This window comes from Myotis yumanensis, unplaced genomic scaffold (assembly GCF_028538775.1).
Source record: "Myotis yumanensis isolate MYYU_CA2020_CCGP unplaced genomic scaffold, mMyoYum1.0.hap1 SCAF_1, whole genome shotgun sequence".
NCBI lineage: Eukaryota > Metazoa > Chordata > Mammalia > Chiroptera > Vespertilionidae > Myotis > Myotis yumanensis.
Window position 1 is genome coordinate 54,003,829 of NW_027223752.1, and position 21,683 is coordinate 54,025,511.

Below are 21,683 nucleotides of genomic sequence, written 5' to 3' on the forward strand. Positions count from 1 at the left end.
TGATTCTATATAAATCTGATATATTTTTTGTTCTATTTCTTTAAAAAACATCATTGAGATTTTGAAGGAAATTGCATTAAATCTTTATATTGCTTTTAGTAATATGGCTATGTTGATTTTTCCAATCCATTAACATGGAATATCTTCCTATTGCATTGTGTCTTTTAATAATGCTTTGTAGTTTGCAGTATAAAGGTCATTCACATCCTTTGTTAAGTATATTTCTAGGTATTTTATTCTTTCTGCTGCAATTGCAAAAGGAATTTTTTTCATTTATTTTTTCTGAAATTTTATTATTACTATATTGTAATGCATTGGGTTATTGTACATTGACTTTGTATCCTGTAATATTACTGTACTTTTTTATTGTTTTTAATAGTTTTTTGGTTGAGTCTTTAGGGTTTTCTATATAAAGAATCATGTCATCTGCACAAAGTGACAATTTTACTTCTTCATTCCCAATTTGGATTTCTTTTATTTTTTTCTCTTACCTGTTTGCTCTTGCTAGGTCTTCCAGTACTATGATGAATAACAGTGGTGAGAGTGGGCATCCTTGTCTTGTTCCTGATCTTAGAGGAAAAGCTTTCAGTTTTTCACCACTGAGTATCATATTAGCTGAGGGTTTGTCATATATAGCCTGTATTATGTTGAGGTACTTTAAATGTAAATTGACTAAAATGGCACAGAATAGCAGATTGGATCAAAAAACAAAACCCAACCACCATGTGCTGTCTTCAGGAGACACCTCTAAGCTGATAAGGCAAATATCGACTCAAAGTGAAAGGGTGGAAAACCATTCTCCAAGTAAATGGCATCCATAGAAAAGCAGGTATAGCCATACTTATATGTAACAAAATAGATTTCAAGATAAAAAAGGTAAGAAGAACCCTGGCTGGTGTGGCTCAGTTGGATGGGCATCATCTTGTTCACCAAAGTGTTGCCGAGTTGATTCCCAGTCAGGACATGTGCCAGGGTTGTGGGCTCGGTCCCATGTGGTGGGCGTGCGGGAAGCAGCCAATAGATGTTTCCATTGATGTTTCTCTCTCTTTTTCCCTCTCCCTTTCTCTCTCTAAAAATCAATAAAAAATAAAAAACCTTAAAAAAAGGGTAACAAGAGACAAAGATGGTCATTTTATAATGATAAAGGGCACCACATCAAAAAGACATCACACTCTAATATATGTGCTCCAGTCAGGGAGCACCGAAATGTATAAAGCAACTACTAACAGAACCAAAGGGAGAAAGTGACAAAAACACAATCACAGTAGGGGACTTAAATACCCCATTGACAACTATAGATAGGTCATTCAAACAGAAAATCAATAAAGAAATATCAGCCTTAAATGACACATTAGACCAAATGGACGTAATTGACATTTACAGAGCCTTTCATTCCAGAACACCAGATTATACATTCTTCTCTAGTGCACATGGAATATTCTCAAGGATAGACCATATGTTGGGACACAAAACTAGCCTCAACAAATTTAAGATAATTAAAATTATGCCGAACCGGTTTGGCTCAGTGGATAGAGCGTCAGCCTGCGGACTCAAGGGTCCCAGGTTCGATTCCGGTCAAGGGCATTTACCTGGGTTGCGGGCACATCCCTACTGGGGGCTGTGCAGGAGGCAGCTGTTCGATCTCTCTCATCGATGTTTCTAACTCTCTGTTCCTCTCCCTTCTTCTCTGTAAAAATTCAATAAAATACATTAAAAAAAAAGATAATTAAAATTATACCAAGCATATTCTCTGACTGCAGTGCTTTGAAATTTGAAATTAACTGCAAAAAGGAAGCAAAAAAATCCCACAAATACTATGTGGAGAATAAGCTAACTGTTTTTTAAAGTTAGATGAACAGTCAGTTAATTTGAGGAACCATAAATTAAGACATAGATATGATATTCTGCATTTTTTATTACTTTATATTTATAACAACTTATTTTTGGTTTCTAGGTTGCTCTCAGTGAAGATGATTTAACAGTTTTAATGAAAATTTTGCTGGAAAATCTTGGGGAAGCTTCTTCACAGCCAAGCCCTACACAGTCTACCCAGGAGGCTGTAAGAGTAAGAAAAGATGTTTTGAGTGGACCTGATCACCTCAAAGGTAAAATTGAAGATTTTTGATTGGATTATGGAGAAAAATGAGCATTAATGCCATATTTATATTTAGTGGTTTCTCTTAGTTGTCCAGCATAACATGGTATGAACTGATTCAGTCTTGTATTATTTACTGTGGAAAAGCTCCCAGGAGAAGGAAGCATGTATGCTCAGTGTCTGCTGTAAGGGAAGGGCCACCTGTGCTGAATATATATGGAACAAATCATTGGCATTTTTATTCTTATAATATGATTTAAATAATTGTAGAAAGTATGATATAAATTTAGGATAATAAATTATCCTAGCTTTTAAAATATAACTAAAATCATACACCTATCTAAAAGTTTTTTAATTTTCGTATTTATGTTTGAACCATCAGAACAAGATTTGGCAGACACACAGCTTTCTGTGGATCAGAGTGTCACTCTGCAATTTGACTTTCACTTTGAATCTCTTTCCATTGTTCTTTATAACAATGATATCAACCAGGTAGGCACTAACTTTCTGTATTTAGAAATAAATCCTTAGCTCTTTATTGAATTTGGAATATTGGCATTTTTTGATGTTTATTCATAAAAATTAATATGTCTATGAAATTCTGTTTGGACTACAGAACATACATTGGTCTTGCTCTCTGACTTCACTTTGTTGGTGTTGTTAATACAACTAGGCAAAGGCAATTTTTAAATTTTGTTCTAAGTAACATTAGCACTAAAACACTAAAATCCATCACTAATAGAAGAATCTTATATATGAGGAACTAATTATATGCACAATTTTATTATATAGCTTGATACATAAGTATAACTATTTAAGGAGAATAACTTAGTAGTGGCTTTGGAACCTTAGAGGAATATTTTTTAAATTTATCATTATGATATAGTATAAGCATTAGCTATGTTTTCATTGAATAAATTTTATATGTAGTAGTTATGTGTCCAGGATACTCATTAATGAATTGAAGAACCAAGGTTCAGTCTCATAATTATTTGAATTAAGTAATGTGTCAGTGGTATTTTAGAAAGCTATTTTTTTATTATATAGTGTCTTTTTTAAAAAAATTAACCTTTATTGTTGAAAGTATTACAAATGTCCCCTTTGTTTTTTTTTCTCATTGACCTCCTCCACCCTGTATCAACTCCTTCCAGGCCTTAGATAGTATCTTTTAATAAATATTTTTGGTTATATAAATCATGTCATATAATAATCATAATACATATGCCATTTGATAATACCTATAAGTTATATTGATTAATACCCATAATGTATTCTAATTATGGGCTTTATATCTGTTGTTAATGTCCACTTATATGTTATCTTATATTTCATATTATTTTCTAAAAATTATGCAATATTCATACATTGTTACTGTTAAACCTTGACTACTATCTGTCATTTGTACAACAAACTGCCTTAATTTCTAATGTTTAATGTTAATTAGAAGATCAGAAAATTACCTTCTGGAAAATTAATAGTTAAATATGTTCTTCATTTCACTTAAGGTACCATCATTCCAATGGTTGCTCAGTTTTAAAATCTGTATCTTCGTTTATTTCCTTCTTTGTTGATTTTTATTCATTTAGACACTGATTACTATCAGTTTTTTCTTTGATTGAACCTTTGTCCTTTCCTGGCAGTTCTCACTGCTGCTTTATTTGAGAAATCTTAGCTCACAATAATAGTACCACAAAGGCTTCCTTGTTTGTTATTCTTTTTATCCATCCTAGATATTGGCACACGTTCAGCTTCCTAAATGATTTTCATGCCATTTACAACTTCCCAGTGTTATGTGAATTTTGTCTTACTAAAAAAGATTCAGTGGTTCCAAGTTGTCTACAACAATATCTGTACCACAAACATAAGTATATTGTGATTAGTAGATGTGTCACAGGTCATTTCTGTTAATAGCTACAAATCAGTAGTTTGTACCCTGGCCTGGTGGCTCAGTTGGTTTTGCAGTGTCGTCCCTTACACCACAGGGTTGCGGGTTTGATTTTCAGTCAGGACACATGCCTAGGTCGTGGCGTGTGTGGGAGGCAGTTGATCCATGTTTCTTCTCTCTCTTTCTCTCTCTCTCTTTTTTTCTTCCTTCTTCTCTCTCTAAAAATCAATAAAAATATATCCTCGGGCTAGGGTTAAAAACAAACAAGCATGCACAAATCAGAAGTTTGCGAATTATTTACATTTTAAAAAATATATATTTTTTATTGATTTCAGAGAGGAAGGGAGAGGGAGAAAGAGATAGAAACATCAATGATGAGAGAGAATCATTGATTGGCTGCCTCCCACACACCCCCAACTGGGGATCGAGCCCGCAACCCAGACATGTGCCCTTGACCGGAATCGAACCTGGGACCCTTCAGTCCACAGTCTGACGCTCTATCCACTGAGCCAAACCAGCCAGGGATATTTACATTTTTATAAATTAAAGTCATTCCAAGTTTGCTAATAATAATATCATTCTGACCCACTTGCATGCAATGTACTCTCTTAAGTGAGAGTATAACGTGTGCCCAGAATTGCACATCACCAGTACCCCTCATATGAATGTCATGGTCTGTAGTGAGCTATCAGGACTAAAGTTCTTTAATTAATTGAAGATTTTTTTTCTTTGGTTGTTTGGTTGGATTTTGTTCTTTTAAAGTCTGGGCATACCTACAGAATTTGGAGCTATGTGTTTGGTGACATAAAGATTGAGGTCCTTTTTCCTATAAAACCAATTTTAAATCTTTAGGATTTGAGACCTTGAATAGGCCTGTATATTTCTCTCCAGCCCTCATTCCCTAGCATTCTTAAATTGAACTATTCAAGCCTAAACAGCCTGTACCTTGTGCCTTCAGAGCATCTTGAATTGTTTGTTCATGTTTTCTCCCTATCTAGATTGTCTTCTACACTTCTTAGCCTGTCTAATCCCACTCAGTTTCTGAGGCTCAGTTACGTTCTCACCTTCTTCATTAATTTTTCCTGGCTCACAATGACCTCTTTGACCCTCTGAGCTTTTGCTGTTTATATTCTTTACCTAATCACTTCATGTCCTTTGTGGAATATGGGAGAATACAGATATGAACAAATAAATGACTACATGTCTTTTTCTTTTTTCATTTACAACTTACAATATCTCTTTGTGATGTTTGTTGCAATGTATTTCTGTGTTTTTTCTTTTCTTTTCTTATTTTTTTTAATATCTTATTGATTTTTTACAGAGAGGAAGGGAGAGGGATAGAGAGTTAGAAACATCAATGAGAGAGAAACATCGATCAGCTGCCTCCTGCACACCCCCTACTGGGAATGTGCCCGCAACCAAGGTACATGCTCTTGACCGGAATCGAACCAGGGACCCTTCAGTCTGCAGGCTGGCGCTCCATCCACTGAGCCATACTGGCTAGGGCATGTGTTTTTTCTTTTCAATTAGGGTATAAGTTCACTAGTGCACCTACCATGCCTTACCCTTTCTTGTAAACCTCATAATTCCTATCATGGTGTTTTTTACGGAAGAGCTCATTAAATATTTATTAGTAAGAATGATTGATTGACAAAAATATCTTCTGATTATTTTTATTTGCCACGAACTGGTAAGTTTTTATATATTAACTATTGTTGAAGATCAGCACATATATATGCATTTATTTGTATGTACATATACACTCACAAACGAATATTTTTCACTGTTCTGTTTTTTGTGTTTCAACACCTGTTCTTCTAAAATTTGTGATATTGATTTGCCTTTAATTTCTTAATTAAAAATATGTTTATAAGTAATTACATAATATTTAAAGATAATTGATTCTTTTGCTTGAAATATACCACAGGAATCCAAACTTTCATTTCATAATGACAGTTTCCGGCTTGGTGAACTCAGATTACATTTTATGGCCTCCTCAGGGAAGATGTTTAAGGATAGTTCCATGAATGTGGGCATTAAACTTAAGACATGTACCCTTGATGATCTCAGAGAAGGCATTGAGAGAGCAACATCAAGGTTTGTCATTTCCAAATTTGCTGTACATTATTTAAGGTTGACATTACACCTGGCATTGTTACCAGGTATTGATTGCTAGGCTTGGGATGATCAAAAGAGGTCTTTGGTCATACTATAACTTGAAGAGTATCAAGAAGTAGTGCTGACATCAAATTCAATTGCTTTAAAGTTTGAATTAAAGGCAAGTTTAATAATAAAATGGAATATTCTTAAAAGTAGCAACCAGGAGAATATAAGAATTTTAATAGTTAAATCCACATGGGGTGGCCCACTGGTAATGTATTTTTCTAAATTGTTCCCAGTAGGCAGAATCTTTTTTAAAAGCCTTAAAATTATATATAAACTTTCTTTGTCTTATTTATTTTGTCTATAAACTGTTCTGTGAAATTTCTCTCAAAGTTTTAATAGAAGTGGAATCCCTAGCATTTTCATATTATCAACACATTTTTGAAAGATTAACTTATATTAGCCTGCTATAGAGTGAGGAATGTATAACTTTAAATAGACTAATGATATTTTTATATCTTTCCCAAATAATGAGACACAATATTTTTGTCCTTAAATTTTTTTTTTGAAAAACAAAATAAAACAAACAACAACAACAAACTGTGCTGCTACCTAAACTCAGACTCATACTGGATACTTCTGAGCCCTTTGTTTTTCTAAGAGATGAATTAATGAGAAAATAATGCTGCCATGCATCCAGCTTTTCGTTTTCACATTTCATGTTTGAGGTGGCTGTCCACAGCTGCCTAGCCAATGGTGATTAAAGGCCATCATCTTTTTGGTAGTCTGCTCTTTCCAGCATATGTCCTGTGTGAGAATTATCATTGCAGTCAATTGATGAACACTGGCTGATTTGAATTATATTGAATACTTTTGGACTCAACTTGTATAGGATGATTTTTGGAGATGAGGAAGTTTTATTTTGGTAAATAATCTTAAAGAGGTGGCTTTTAAATTTTGTGGGACCACATTAATGTGTTTAGTTAATTGTTGAAATTTCTTCCAACAGTCATTGTTTTTCTAGTATTGCATTATAATGATAAAATATCCTGTAATTGCCCAATAATTTGAATCTTGCTATAGAGATAAGGAGACCATGTTTTGAATGCTCATTAGCTAATTAGACTCTAGTTAATAGTGGTCTTTTTTCTGTTAAGATGAGAAAGAAAGATTAAGATCTCTCTATATATATGTATATGTATATATATATGAAATATATAAGATACATACATATATATATGAAATTTTTCATCTTTTTAATTATTCTAGCAGGAACAAAATAATGATTGTATATTTTTTCAGAATGATTGATAGGAAGAACGACCAAGATAACAACAGTTCTATGATTGATATAAGTTACAAGCAAGGCAAAGATGGAAGAAGTCATCTTGATGCTGTTCTTGACAAGCTGTATGTATGTGCCAGTGTGGAATTTCTGATGACTGTGGCAGATTTCTTTATCAAAGCTATGCCTCAGAGTTCAGAAAATATGGCAAAAGAAGTACAGATTCCACTGCGACAGACTTCTACAGCAAAACCCAAGATAGAAAAAGGTTAGCAGAGCTTCTCTGTCATAGATGACAGCTTGTATATTTTAACAAAAATTACAAGTAGGCAAAAAGAGAAGTGGAAACTAAGAATGTAAAATTATTCTTTAAATTTAAACATATTTTATAGAAAAATTTTAGTAAGCATAGATTTATATGATTAGGAGCCAGGAAACTATTGCTCCCAACTCTGCATTACATTTCTTTACTTATTCAGAAATAGAGTGAGCAAGTTAATCTGTGTCTGTGGTTCCCCTTCTTATAGAAGGGAACTCTTTTATTCAAAGAAAATATTTGGAAGAAGTATAACATATTGAAGAGCATTTGAACATATAAAAACAGAAGGTGGGGTATTGGAAGACAGCATAATGCCCCTGGACATCACCTTAGACTCCTTCAACTCACTGGAATGCTTGCAAATGTCTAGTCTGTGTACACTGAAGTCACTTCCTGCTGTATTAATTCTGTATTCCAGCATTACCAATACATCAGTCATTTCTATGTTACGTTATAATTATCTGAGGTCAGGTATTTTTCTCTCTAATGTATAACTCAGTAAGATTAGAAAATTACCATTTACTGGCAAAGTCAGAATTTTATTTTTTCATTTACCTTTAGTAAACAGTAATCATCTATACTAATAAAAGGGTAATATGCTAATTAGACCGGGTCGACCAGCCATCTTCTGGACATCCGACTTCCTTCCGGACAAAGCCATGGTGGTGGGGGCCAAGACAGAGGCAGTTAGGGGCGATCAGGCTGGCAGGGGAGAGCAGTTGGGGTGAGATCAGGCCAGCAGGGGAGGACAGTTAGGGGCGATCAGGCAGTCAGGCAGAGGCAGTTAGGGGCGATCAGGCAGGCAGGCAGGCAGGTGAGCGGTTAGAAGCCAGCATACCCAGATTGGGAGAGGGATGTCTGACCGCCTGTGGGATCGGGCCTAAACCGGCAATTGGAATCCCCCAAGGGGTCCCCGATTGGAGAGGGTGTAGGCTGGTCTGAGGGACCCCCCCCCCCAAGCACGAATTTTGTGCACCGGGCCACTAGTATCTAATATCTTTGTATTCATGTGTACATTTAATACATTTATTCTATAGATTGTATGACACTATGTATTTTTTTTTTAATTAAATCTTTATTGTTCAGATTATTACATTTGTTCCTCTTTTTTCCCCCCATAACTCCCCTCCTTCCAGCTCCCACCCCACCCTCCACCCTCACTCCCCACCCACTGTGTTCATCCATAGGTGCATGATTTTTGTCCAGTCACTTCCCGCATCTCCCACACCCCTTTTTCCCCCAAGAATAGTCAGTCTATTCCCTTTCTATGTCCCTGATTCTATTATAATCACCAGTTCATTCTGTACATCAGGTTATTTATTCACTTGATTCTTAGATTCATTTGTTGATAGATGCATGTTTGTTGTTCATAATTTGTATCTTTACCTTTTTCTTCTTCTTCCTCTTAAAGGATACCTTTCAGCATTTCATATAATACTGGTTTGGCGGTGATGAACTCCTTTAGCTTTTCCTTATCTGTGAAGCTCTTTATCTGACCTTCAATTCTGAATGATAGCTTTGCTGGATAAAGTAATCTTGGTTGTAGGTTCTTGGTGTTCAGCACTTTGAATATTTCTTGCCATTCCCTTCTGGCCTGCAAAGTTTCTGTTGAGAAATCAGCTGACAGTCGTATGGGTATTCCCTTGTAGGTAATTGAGCCTCTTTCTCTTGCTGCTTTTAAGATTTTCTCTTTGTCTTTTGCTCTTGGCATTTTAATGATGATGTGTCTTGGTGTGGTCCTCTTTGGATTCCTTTTGTTTGGGGTTCTCTGCGCTTCTTGGACCTGTAAGTCCATTTCTTTCACCAGGTGGGGGAAGTTTTCTGCCATTATTTCTTGAAATAGGTTTTCAATATCTTGCTGTCTCTCATCTTCTGGCACTCCAATGACTCTGATATTAGACCGCTTAAAGCTGTCCCAGAGGCTCCTTACACTATCTTCACACTTTCGGATTCTTTTTTCATTTTGCTTTTCCAATTGGGTGTTTTTTGTCGAATCTTTGGTTTGATTATTGTACTCCTCTGGTCTGCTATTGGGTATAATATTCTTTATTTCAGTCCCTGTATGCTTACTTTCTAATTTCTTTATCGTAGCATCGAGGGTCTCATTAGTTTTCGTGAGGCTCTGCACAAATTTATGGCAAGCCCTCAAAATTGCGATTCTTAGCTCCATATCCTCCATTTCTGTCATGTTTTTTTGTCTCCGCATCTTTTATGCTTTCTTGGTGCACCCCCTTGTGGTCTCTGTGCGCAGTCTTGTTCTAGCCAAGCCTTAATTGTTGTAGTTAACACTAGAGGGATTTGACCCCCAGGCCGACTGGCTATAGGAATCAGCTGTATGGAAAGCGTCTGCCTTCTGGGGAGGCACTAATCCAGCCTTTGCCTGAGGCGATCGGCAAATGGCTGTGCGCAGGGCCTGGGCGGGGCGGGATCAACAGGGCGGGCGGAGGGAGCAGTTATGGCCACGCTCAGTCCCGTTCCCAGAGGCTCTGCTTCTCAGAACCCCGGCAGCCGCTGCAAACCTCGGAGAGAAAGCTGCCCTCAGGTTCCAACTGATGCCGGATAATCCCGCTTCTCCCGTTTGAGTCTGGGTCCCTAGAGACTCGCCCGGATCTGGAGCCCAGAGTCTGAGACTCACTCCCGACAGAAAACGACAACCGCGCCCTCAGCCACCAGCCCGCTTTGCGCGCGCACCTCGGTACCTTTGTATTTTCCACACTGCGCCGCCTCTGAGCCTCGATTTGCTGTTCTCTTTCCTTCTAGTTGTAGAGTCTCTCTTCAGCCAGCCTTCCTGTGGTTCTGGGTGATGTCCGTTCAGTCTTTTAGTTGTATTTTTGAAATGGTTGTTTGCGGCAGCGGTCTCCGGTGTTTACCTACGCCGCCATCTTGGTCTCCTCCATGCTTCGACACTATGTATTTTATGGCGAAAAATCAATTAAATAGATATAATGGTCTGTCTATTTTATCATGATCTCTTATCCTCTTTGTGATATTTCTTTCTCCTATTTCCCCTCCTTGCCCCAGAAACATAACCAAATAATAAACATTTATGTGTATATACGTGTACACACCTTAAATCTGACATAAATAACTTCAAAGCAAGGATATCCCTGCTAGGTCAAAATAGTAATGGTCTTCTGATGACAGGGATCAGCTTCCATTATCTTGCTCAATTAGCATTTGTTAATGATCATTCATTATTAGTATGTATCAGTCATTTATTAATATTGTTAACTTCACCATATGCATTAAAGCAGGATATTAGAAACAACTTAGCATAACTAGGTAGCATGTATTCAAGCAACAAGATTTACTTTACTACAACTTTTCTGGTTCCTATTATTGTTTCTTCAGATGACTCTGTGAGACCAAATATGACTTTAAAGGCCAGGGTCACAGATCCAGAAGTGGTATTTGTTGCCAACCTGACAAAGGCAGATGCTCCTGCTCTGACAGCCTCATTCCAGTGTGACCTCTCTCTATCAACATCCAAACTCGAACAGATGATGGAAGCTTCTGTGAGAGATCTTAAAGTGCTCGCTTGCCCTTTTCTCAGAGAAAAGAGAGGAAAAAACATTACCACAGTAAGAATTACCATCTCTATATCCTATCTAATAACAGACAAACATGGTAATTGACCATACCTCTGCTACGCCCCCATTGGCTAATCAGTGTGATATGCAAATTAACCGCCAACAAAGATGGAAGCTAATTTGCATACTGCAGGCAGGGTGGGCCAGCGCAAGCTGCCATCCAGGCCCCTGTGTGCCGCGTAAGCCCCGCCGCCAGCTGGGACCCCCGTGTGCGGCCCTGGGCAGCGGGGCTTGGCGGTGCGATTGGTCCGAGGAAGCCCTATTCTTGCACCCCAACCCCCTGATCGGCTCTGCCCTGTGCACGACTGGGGGCGGCACCCCAAACCCCTGAACGGCCCTGCCGAGTGCGCGACCCTGGGCCGCACCCCAACCCCCTCATTGGCCCTGCCCTGTGCGCCACCGGGGGCAGTGCCCCAACCCCAGGATTGGCCCTGCTCTGTGTGTGACCAGGGGCTGTGGGGCAGGCACCTAGGGATCGGGCCTGCCATCTGCCACCCGGGGAGTGGGCCTAAGCCAGCAGGTGGTTATCTCCCGAGGGATCCCAGACTGTGAGAGGGCACAAGTGGGGCTGAGGGACACCCTCCCCCCCGCCAGTGCACAAATTTTTGTGCACCAGCCCTCTAATATATATATAAAAGCCTAATATGCAAATTGTCCCCATGGGAGTTGGACCAGGAGACCGATCGCTCGCTATGACGTGCGCTGACCATTAGAGGGTAGCACAGAATGAAGGAAGGCCCCAGCTAGCAGTTGGCAGCCAGGAAAGGGAGATTCCGGCCGGTGGCCAGCAGCCGGGGAAGGGAGGCCCCAGTTGGCAGCCAGTAGTTGGGGAAGGGAGGCCCTGGCCGGCAGCTGGAAGGCCCCAATCGGTCCTGATTGCCGGCCAGGTCTAGGGACCCTGCCCGTGCATGGATTTCGTGCACCGGGCCTCTAGTATATTATAAGCTTAGATTGAAGAATGCAGAAGAATGGCAGAAATGGTTGATTCATAGAATCCTAGAATGTGAGAATTCTACAGAACTTTAGAGATTATTTAATGACAAACTTGAGGTTTTACAGACAAGGATGTTAAATTCCGAAGATGTTAAATGATTTAGCCATGGCTGCTAGTGACAGAACTGGTACTACCTCCAGTCTGGTTTTCTTTTCATTATGTCTTCTTTTAAACTGTACTTGAATTTTAGTACAAATCAATGTGCCTTTTCAGCTGTTTCTTTTTTCACCAAAGTATATCCAATGAATGAGTGAATGAGTACTAAAATCTTGAGGTTTATAACAAAAAAAATCAGTTAGACTTATATGACCAAAAGATGTTATGTTTTGCTGTATTAAAAGTTATAGTCAATTATATCAGTGGTTCTCAACCTTCTGGCCCTTTAAATACAGTTCCTCATGTTGTGACCCAACCATAAAATTATTTTCGTTGCTACTTCATAACTGTAATGTTGCTACTGTTATGAATCGTAATGTAAATATCTGACATGCAGGATGGTCTTAGGCGACCCCTGTGAAAGGGTTGTTCGACTGCCAAAGGGTCGCGACCCACAGGTTGAGAACCACTGAATTATATTTTCACATTGTTGTTGAAAAATATTATTTTAGTTAAATAATTCATCATACTGATTTTTAATCTTAAATTGATAATTTTATGTTATGCGACCCATTTGTAGTGTTTTAAACTAAAAATTTCTGTAGGCAAAGTGAGTTTCATAAAGAAATGCAGTGCTAGGCTTAGTCTGTACTTTATCATGAAACATTCTTTAGTGCCATCATCTTCTTTTGATATGTCACAGAAAGCTCTGTTAATCACTCCATTAAATGCTCATGCTAATGTTTTGCAAGTTTATGTAGTTCCAATTCCCCCATTCAATTCAGGTGCAAGGTTATTTTATTTATTTTGTTAATGATATATGAGAATATAGGCTTCATGGTTTTAATAAATCAAGATTTGAAATTTATTCTAATAAGGACCTTATTATATTCAAGACTGACCTTTTATTAAGCAATCTGGAAACTGATTATTTACTTACCATAGTCTTTTTTAAAGGTATTAACAGAACTATTTGTTGAAAGAAACAATTTCAAGTGATTTAGCGGTCATAAAAGTTGTAATGACATAATTTCATTTCCTCTAGTACCTCTTTGCAAATGTCAGATCTTATCATCATCTTTAGCTCATTTTAATAGATATCTTAAAAGTAGATTTTACAGTGGGCATCACTTAAAAGATATTTAAGAAAAGGAAACATTTCAATTTCTAATAGTAAATGTACATCATTAGTCAAGAATTTGGCATAAAGAAATTGATCAGAACTCCTTTTTAAATTTAAATTCTTTAGTGTAAGTTCTTTAACAATGTTCATAGACTTGCATTACTTTAGAAGAGCTCTCACAAGAGCTTCTCAGCTAATTTGCCTTTTTGCTTTGAGTAGTAGGCTGTAATTAAAAATGTCAAGTTAAGTAAGATGCTCTTCTGTGTTACATATATAAATAACAGTTCTATTACTAAGAAAATGTGATTTTCATTTATTTGTCTCTAGGTCTTACAGCCCTGTTCTCTATTTATGGAAAAATGCGCATGGGTTTCAGGAAAACAAAATATAAATATTGTAGTTGGAGAATTTATAATTAAGGTTAGTGCCTATTATCTTATTTGGGTGAAAATTAATTCTTTTTCTAACAATATCTTTTGATGTCTTGTAACTAGACCATTATGCTAGTCACATATTTGGTCATTAATAAATATCTCTAACATTAAAATACATTTTTTGCCCTGGCTGGATTGCTCAGTTGGTTGGAGCCTCATCCCATGCATATACCAAAAGGTTATAGGTTGTATTCCCCTTCAGGACACATACCGAGATTTTGGGTTCGATCCCTGGTCAGGACTTGTACAGGAATCACCTGATCATGTTTCTCTCTCACTCTTTCCCTTCTTCTCTCTAAACATATCCTTAGGTGAGAATTTAAAAAAATTAAAAAATAAAATAAAAAATATATATTTTTAATGCAATTATTTGTTTCTACTTTATTTGAAAAAGTATTTTCAAATATCTACAAATGATCAGGGTAGTTTTTATCAATTATATTTTATGTGCATGTTGGGGACATTGGGTTTGGAGAGAGAGCAGAGATGGGATGGTAAGAGAAGGGAAGAAAGGATAGAAAAATGAGGTTTTTATTTATTTGTAATGGTTATTTTTATATAATTTTATTGAATGCAATAATTATGTGATTAAGTGTTTTATTTGGCTTATGAAATATTTGTAATGACAGATGTATGCTAGAAATTTTTAGTTTTTTAAAAAATATCTCTTACATTTAAAGCAGTGGAAAAGCAGTCTCTTTTCTCCATTGGCATTCATATTCTTTAAGTATGACTTCATGACCAGTTATAAAAGGAAGATATAGAATAATTTCCAACATTTATTTCTCGCTCTGCCCAAAGGACACAAAATTGAGGTGGCTAATACCAATTTTGCTAGTAACTTTACTATATAGGTAAATAAGCAATAGCAATGAAACCAAGGCTCAAACAAAAGTCATTAGAATTGCCATATAAATAACAATGCAGTTTTTTTTAATATTTTAAAATAATGGATCGTTTCGATTGTATTTTGTTAACAGATTTACTTTTTTAAAGGCTTAAAGTAGTAAATGAGGAGAAAACTGAATTTTCATGCACTTTGTCTAAGGCACCAAGGGGGATTGTCTTTCCATTTCTTTATATATCAATTTATTTATTTAGTCAACAAACATTCTTTGAACTCTTACTATGTGCAAAAAATCTCCTGTATTTGGGTGTTGGGGATACTTGGTCCCTGCCTTCAAAAAAGTTAATGACATGAGCGAGAAAGCAATAAATCAGTAACTCCAGCTTTCAGTGCTAGAGGCATGCACTAGGTGCTGTGGGAGCACAGTCAGGGGTCCTCTGACTCAGACCAGGACTTCTGGAAAGCTCTCTGCATGTGGGGCTACTTCAACTGAACTTTGAAAATCTGAGGGAGGTTAGATGGAGAGAGACAGGAGGGGTTATCCATACAGAACTGACAATATTCACAAAGGCAGAGGTGTGAAAAATCCTTTAAGGACTTAGAGATGTGCCCATATGGCCGGAGAGAATGGTGTGATGGAATTGTAGGATTGAGAGCACTAATTATAGGTGACATTAATAAGGTAATGAAAAAAAAAAGAATTCAGTTGACAGGTAAGTTGGGAGGAATGTATACTAGATCCTTCTTTTGGCAAATGAGTCATCTCTTTAGCATATTAAACAAGTAAGGGTTGTGAGAATGAACAATAAAAGAATCCATTTAACTTGTTTATCCCCGTAGGGCTCAAACTTTGGGAAACCAGCCAATTGATTAGATCAGTGCTTTTCAGCCATTTTCACCTCATGGCACACAAACTAATTACTAAACGTCTGCAGCACATCAAAAAATCTATTTTTTGCCAATCGGACAAAAAATAGGTATAACTTTGATTTATTCACACTGGATGGCTATTGTTGTATTGACTGTTGTCATTTTTTATTTGACAATCTAAGGAAAAAGAGGTCAGTGCCCCTAACTAAACAGTCAGGCACTGCATGTTTTAAAAATTCTAACTGCACACCACTTGAAAATCGCTGGATTAGATAGCTGGTCACAATGAACTTTGTGTCCTAAACCAAAGAGAGTTTGAATTTTATTCTGAAAGTTATGGGAAACTGTTGAAGATTTTAAGCATGGGAATGACATGTCCAGATTTGGGTTTTAGAAAAGTCATGCTGGTGGAAGTGTGGAGGGTGGGCTGAGAGGGTGCTGACTGGATATAGAAGACATCATTGTAGAACTAAGGCTTAGTGATAGAAATGAACAGGTGGGCAGCGGCACTATTCAAAGATAGTAAGAGGTAAAATTTGCAAATCTTGGGGTAAGTGAAAGGGTATTATAGTGATTCTCTGGCTTCCTGTTTCAATAAGACAAATGAAAACCATGTATAAATCTTTTAAAAAATAGATTTTTATTCATTTCAGAGAAGGAGAGAGGGAGATAGAAACATCAATGATGAGAGAGAATCATTGATCAGCTGCCTCAAGCCTGCAACCCTGGGCATGTGCCCTGACCGGGAATTGAACCATGACCTCCTGGTTCATAGGTTGACACTTAACCACTGAGCAACACCGGCCGGGCACCATGTATAAATCTTGATGAGGATCACACACATTGGTTAAGTTAATGCAGCTGGTTGAAAATGAAAACTTCAATTACACTTCTGCATTTTTCTCGTTATATATCACTATTTTACTCTGAATTAATCAGTGTAACTAGGTTTTGACAATTGATGTATAACATTAGTTATTTAATTCCAGAGTAATCAGAGCAGAAATTATTGTTATGAGGTTAATTAACTTGACACATGATTTTGTGTGTGCTCGCTTATTTTCTTTAGTTAAGACTTTAGTATATTTAAATTTTTAATTAGTTACTTTTAAACTTCTGTATTTTGTATTAATTCTTCTCATCTGGGAAAGTTAATTCTAAATATTTTTCTGCTTTCTTTTTTAAAGATTTCACCCATAATTCTTAATACTGTGATGACAATCATGGCCGCTTTATCTCCAAAGACAAAAGAAGATGAATTCAAAGATACATCTAAGGAAACAGGAAATCTTTGGGGTGTCAAATCTATTAGTGATTATAACTCTTGGTTCCTTGGTGTTGACATGGCAACAGAAATAACAGAAAATTTCAAAGGTGTTGAACAGCCATTGATAGAGGAAAATTGTGCTGTTGCTGTAGAGTCAGTTCAAGTTACCTTAGAATGTGGACTTGGTCATCAAACTGTACCTTTATTATTGGCGGAGTCAAAATTTTCAGGAAATATAAAAAATTGGACTTCCCTCATGGCTGCTTCTGCTGACATGACACTAGAGGTATGACCACATCATTTAGAATCTCCACAACCAACTTTTCAAAAGTACAATTACAAAACTAAGATGTGAGCATTTTTGGTTTGTGTATGGCCACAGCAAGTATATATATGAATTCTAATGTTTAATTTGTTGACGTATGGTATTATTTACTTTGTTATTATCTTTTAAAGATTCTTTTGCTAAATAATTTGTTTAAAAATTTTTCTGCTTTCTTTTTTTAAAGATTTAGAGTAAAGGAAATAGAGTAAAGGAAAATGCACCCTCTTTGTATATATTCTTTGTGTCTTTGTTAAAATGGCTTTTGACATATAACATTAATTATTTAATATTTTTTCCTTCTGATTATAGAAATACGAAGTTAAAGTTGAAAGATTCATTATAATTCTGTGCCTTTTCAGGTTCACTATTACAATGAAACCCATGCTGTTTGGGAGCCACTGATTGAGAGAGTGGAGGGAAAGAGACAATGGAATTTAAGGCTTGATGTAAGGAAAACATAAAATATCTTTGTGTAGAATGACACTATATATATTTCTGTACATATTTTAATGCAATAATTCTCAAGATGTGGTCTAAGATCCTTGAGCCCTATTAGGGAGTCCAAAAAGGTCAAAACTCTTCATAGCAATATTCAGATGATGTCTTTCATTCTCTCATGAGCATACTATGGAGTTTTCCAGAGACTAAGCAATATTGCAACAGAATGAAGGCAGAGGCAGGAATGAGAATCCACCTGCTTCTCTTAGGGCAGACACTAAAGCAATTTGTCAGTGTCCCTCTTTTCACTATATAGCTTTATTATTTTTAAAATTAAAAACTTTTTTTAATTGTTGAGAGTATTACAGATTTCGCCTATTTCCTCCCTTTGCCCCCTCCACCCAGCTTTTGCCACCCTCCAGGCCTTCATCTATATAGTTATAATAGTTATTTTCTATTAAAATATTATTCATGTTAACTTGTAATTGTAATTTTTAAATGAATATTTAAAATTTTCTGTTTTAGTTTCTACACTTGATCTTAGCCAAAAGACAGAGAGCCATAGCTTTAGTTTCTAATAGAGTACACATTGATAGATATAATCTACATAACATGAAGCTCTTTGGAATCCTCAATGATTTGAGAACTGCTATGCTAGTTCACAATTCTTTTGTGTTATCTCTGAATGGTGCTTCTTGAGAACACTTCAGATGCCTAGATATCAAAGTGCATTTTTCTAGATTAACAGGAACATGAACGATATACCCTTAACAAATTTCACAACACACCTTTCTGGCAGTCTGACTGAAGTGTGAGGCACTGAAATGGACTCAAGCAATTCTTATTTCATTATTTATTTATTTACATTTAAAATTATTTATTTACTAGAGGCCTGGTGAATGAAATTCGTGCACTGGGGGGCGGGGGGGGGGGGGGGGATCAGCCTGGCCTGCACCCTCTTGCAGTTTGGGAGAGGCTCCTGCCACTGCCACTGAGCTCACCAGCCATGAGCCTGGCTTCTGGCTTAGCAGTACTGCCCCCTGGTGGTCAGTGCGCATCATAGCGACCGGTTGTTCTGCCATTCGGTCAATTTGCATATTAGTCTTTTATTATATAGGATTTTTTTTTTTTTAATATTTTATTGATTTTTTACAGAGAGGAAGGGAGAGAGATAGAGAGTTAGAAACATCGATGAGAGAGAAACATCGATCAGCCGTCTCCTGCACATCTCCCACTGGGGACGTGCCCGCAACCCAGGTACATGCCCTTGACCGGAATCGAACCTGGGACCTTCCAGTCCGCAGGCCGACGCTCCATCCACTGAGCCAAACCGGTATTGGCTATTATATAGGATTTTTATTTTTTCCTTTTTATTGAATTTATTGGGATGACACTAGTTAGCAAAATTGTACAGGTTTCAGGTGCACAGTTCCTCAACACATCATTTGTACACTGTATTATGTGTTCACCATCCCAAGTCTGTGCCTATCACCATTTATTCCCCCCATGCCCTCCTCCACCTTCCCCTCACCTTCTTCCCCAGCAATTACCACACTGTAGTCTGTGTTCATGATTATGTTTTTATTTTATTCTTTATTGAGTTTATTGAAGTGACATTGTTTAGCAAAACCATGCAGGTTTCAAGTTTACAATGCAGTAAAACATCACCTGCACACTGCTTTGTGCGCCCATCGCCCAAAGTAAAGACTCTTTCTGTCCCCAATTATCTCCCCTCTACCCTATTAAGCCTCCCCCCCCGCCATTCCTCTTTCCCTCTGGCTATCACCATACTGTTGTCTGTGTCTATGTGTGATGTTTATCTATTTGTCTGTCTGTCTATCTAGTGTTGGGGTATTTTGCTTAATCCCTTCACCTTTTTATTCACCCGTCCTCCTAACCCTCCTCCCCTCTTACAGCTGTCAGTCTGTTATACATATCTATGCTCCTGTTTCTGTTTCATTTGTTAAATTATTTTGTTTATTATATTTCAGATATAAGTGAGCTCATATAGTGTTTGTCATTCTCTGACTGGTTTATTTCACTTAGAATAATATTCTCCAGGTCCATCCATGCTGTTGCCAAATTTTATTAGCCAAGATCTGGAAACAGCCCAAGTGCCCATCAGTAGATGAGTGAATAAAAAAGCCATGGCACATTTACATGATGGAATACTAGTTGGCTGTAAAAAAGAAGGAAATCTTACCTTTTGCAACAGATTCTTATTTTAAAGACAAGAAGCCACTTAACCTGTGTCCTCGTTTCCTCTCAGTAAAGTAGAAGTAATATTTATGACCTACTTCTTACTGGAATAGTCAGGCTAACAAAGAATGTTTTACAAAGCTTTCGAAATGTTATTAGAGTAAAAGCTATGATAAAGTCTGATGGCTGGTTGAAAGCTTATCATATTACTTATTTATAGGTGTTACTGGTAAAACAATAGAAGGAATTCCCGATATTAACTCCAGCAAGGATCAGTTTAAACTTAAGGTTCATCTTAGATTGCTCATCAACAACCAGTTAGTCAGGCAACACTGGGTTATAGCTTGCTATGGGGAGTGCACAAGAGACAAGTATTGTAGTTGACTTTGAGTGCTTTCATGGCATAGTTCTAAACACTTCTCCATGCCCTTGACTACACACTGAGAGAAAGAATGCTGATCTCAGCTAAATAAAAGTGAAGCACTGAATATTTTTGAAAATGAGACTAGGGGATTCTTAATATAAAGTGATTAGTTTAGGATAAATTAACTCTATTGAGAATATTTTAATTTTATTATTAATCAACTAGTAACTTAAACTTGTTAATGTTATTTATCCTCACAGGTAAAGAAGAATCCAGTCCAGGATAAAAGTTTGATGCCCGGAGATGATTTTATTTTTCTTCCTGAGCCACAAACAGCAGTTCATATTTCTTCAGGAGATACAATGAATATAACAATATCCAAAAGTTGTCTCAATGTTTTCAATAATTTAGCAAAGGTATGTTTGATTCTTTCTTGGAATATATCAAATGGAATTAAAAAATTGAAACATGTATGGATTATTTTTGTTTGTAATCAAAAGTCGTTTCTAAAATGTGTAGTGATAGTATAATTTTTTTAAAAAAATTTCATCTTGCAAAATTTTTGTCATGTTGTGTTCCTTTTTCAGGGCTTTTCAGAAGGCACTGCTTCTACTTTTGACTACTCTTTAAAAGACAAGCCTCCTTTTACAATAAAAAATGCTTTAGGCGTTCCCACTAAGGTGCAGCCCAATCATAATCTCAGAGTAATGGGCTCCCCTGAGAAAAGTGATATTTATGATGTTCATGCTGGTCAGAATTTGGAATTGGAATATGCCAGCAGGGAACCTTCATGTCAAGGGAAACTGTCTATATTGAGCCGCCAAGAAAGCTCCTTCTTCACCCTGACCTTTGGTATGCTATATTTATTTGTTTTATTTATATTTTATAACTTTATTTTTTATTGTTGACACTTACAGATCTCCCCATTCCCTGGCTTCCCTTCCCCCCATCCCCCAGCTTTGCCCACCTCCACTCAACCCCCACCCCCTCTTCCTTCAGGCCATCACCACACTGCCTGTGCCCATGGGCTATGCATATATGTTCTTTGGGTAATCCCTTCACCTTCTTTCATCCAGTACCGCCCCTCCTCCCCGTCTAAAAGCTGTCTGTCTGTTCCATCTGTCCATGCCTCTGTTTTTCATTTTGTTCATCTGTTTATTTTGTTCATTAGATTCCACATATAAGTGAGATCATATATTAAGGGCATCTTTGGAATATTGGTATCAGTTTATTTTTGACAAAATATGGAAAAAATATTTTGTTGAAGATGCCTTTGGAGATGACATTTCTAAAGGCTTGAAACAGATATTTGATAGACATTTGTCTCTTTTTTCTTCCTTTAAACTTGAGAAAATTAAACTTAATTAATTTAAGAATTACCTTAGAAACTAGATTAATTCTTTGTTTTTAAACAATACAGTATGTGATATGTTTCAGTAAGGATGGGAG

General features: G+C 36.9%; 1 protein-coding gene across 3 annotated transcripts in view; it reads left to right on the forward strand.

Annotated features, from left to right (window-relative positions):
* VPS13C (vacuolar protein sorting 13 homolog C) overlaps positions 1-21,683 on the forward strand; it is a 183,367-nt gene that overhangs the window by 109,714 nt on the left and 51,970 nt on the right. For all 3 annotated transcript variants that reach the window (XR_011472254.1, XM_070421598.1, XM_070421608.1), the window contains 10 exons: positions 1,955-2,105; positions 2,478-2,587; positions 5,908-6,077; positions 7,386-7,636; positions 11,039-11,268; positions 13,818-13,910; positions 16,829-17,194; positions 17,593-17,679; positions 20,495-20,650; positions 20,822-21,086. Coding sequence is in view for 2 of the 3 variants with exons in the window: in XM_070421598.1 (XP_070277699.1) it covers positions 1,955-2,105; positions 2,478-2,587; positions 5,908-6,077; positions 7,386-7,636; positions 11,039-11,268; positions 13,818-13,910; positions 16,829-17,194; positions 17,593-17,679; positions 20,495-20,650; positions 20,822-21,086 (1,879 nt within the window). In the remaining variant the exon portion in view is untranslated. The remainder of the gene's footprint in view (positions 1-1,954; positions 2,106-2,477; positions 2,588-5,907; positions 6,078-7,385; positions 7,637-11,038; positions 11,269-13,817; positions 13,911-16,828; positions 17,195-17,592; positions 17,680-20,494; positions 20,651-20,821; positions 21,087-21,683) is intronic.